The sequence below is a fragment of the Limulus polyphemus genome, unplaced genomic scaffold (assembly GCF_000517525.1).
Source record: "Limulus polyphemus unplaced genomic scaffold, Limulus_polyphemus-2.1.2 Scaffold9647, whole genome shotgun sequence".
In the NCBI taxonomy this organism is placed as follows: Eukaryota; Metazoa; Arthropoda; class Merostomata; order Xiphosura; family Limulidae; genus Limulus; species Limulus polyphemus.
The window spans coordinates 6,681-7,703 of NW_013675257.1; the positions used below are offsets into that span (position 1 = coordinate 6,681).

The 1,023-nt window shown below is 38.2% G+C and overlaps 1 protein-coding gene across 2 annotated transcripts in view; it reads left to right on the forward strand.

Annotated features, from left to right (window-relative positions):
- The window catches only part of LOC106476019 (cardioacceleratory peptide receptor-like), a 13,998-nt gene that overhangs the window by 5,497 nt on the left and 7,478 nt on the right, over nt 1-1,023 (forward strand). Inside the window, exon 4 of one of the 2 annotated variants that reach the window (XM_022380003.1) lies at nt 17-105. In XM_022380003.1, the coding sequence (XP_022235711.1) occupies nt 17-105 (89 nt within the window). Of the gene's footprint in view, nt 1-10; nt 106-1,023 lie in introns of both variants that reach the window. The other variant, XM_022380002.1, reaches the window with a different exon arrangement.

The window sequence follows — 1,023 nt, forward strand, 5'->3', positions numbered from 1 at the left end:
CCGTCGTTATCTCTGGGTGTTACACAGTTATCGTGTACACCATCTGGACCAAAAGTAAATCCCTCAGTTATCCTAAATCCAGAGGATCGACGTTCATATTAAAAGGTGTGTTATTTAATAGATTACTTAAATAAATAGAAGAACCTTTAAGAATATTAACAATTTTTTAAGTGAGAAGTAGCGAGAAATAATTGCTGCGTGCTGATTCAGGCTTAGTAACCATTATGATCTAGTGGCGATGACAATCTTTGAATTTGTTCACTAGGGTAAATCAAAGAGTTAATACCTCCCCTAAAATACATTAGATATTTCCTGCGTTTTATCATAAAACTAAAAACTCGCGGGTTAAAACAAAAACAACCACATAAATCACATTAGATTAAAAACTATAAAACTTTTGTGTGAGGAACCCCCCAGTGGCACAGCGGTATGTCTGCAGACTTTCAATGCTAGAAACCGGGTTTCGATACCCGTGGTGGGCAGAGCACAGATAGCCTTTGTGTAGCTTTGTGCATAATTAAAAACAAACAAACAGACAGCTTACCTGTAGAATGGCCCTGCATTTTGTCGTTACATTTTGTTTCGGGGTTAAAATGTCTTCAAACCGCCTTTGATGTATTGTCATATGAAGGACTGAATGTTAATACGGCATGCAAGACATTTCCTGAGGTTATGAACAGTAACTCAAATTACTAAATTGAGTCAACATGATGATAGCTGAACTCCAAAATTTATCATCCACTGTTGCCCGTATACACAGCGTGCTTATTTATCATCCACTGTTGCCCGTATACACAGCCTGCTTATTTATCATCTACTGTTGCCCTTATACACAGCGTGCTCATTTATCGTTCATTGTTGCCCGTATACACAGCGTATTATTTATAATACACTGTTGCCCGTATACACAGCCTGCTTATTTATCATCTACTGTTGCCCTTATACACAGCCTGCTTATTTATCATCTACTGTTGCCCGTATACACAGCGTGCTCATTTATCATCTACTGTTGCCCGTATACAC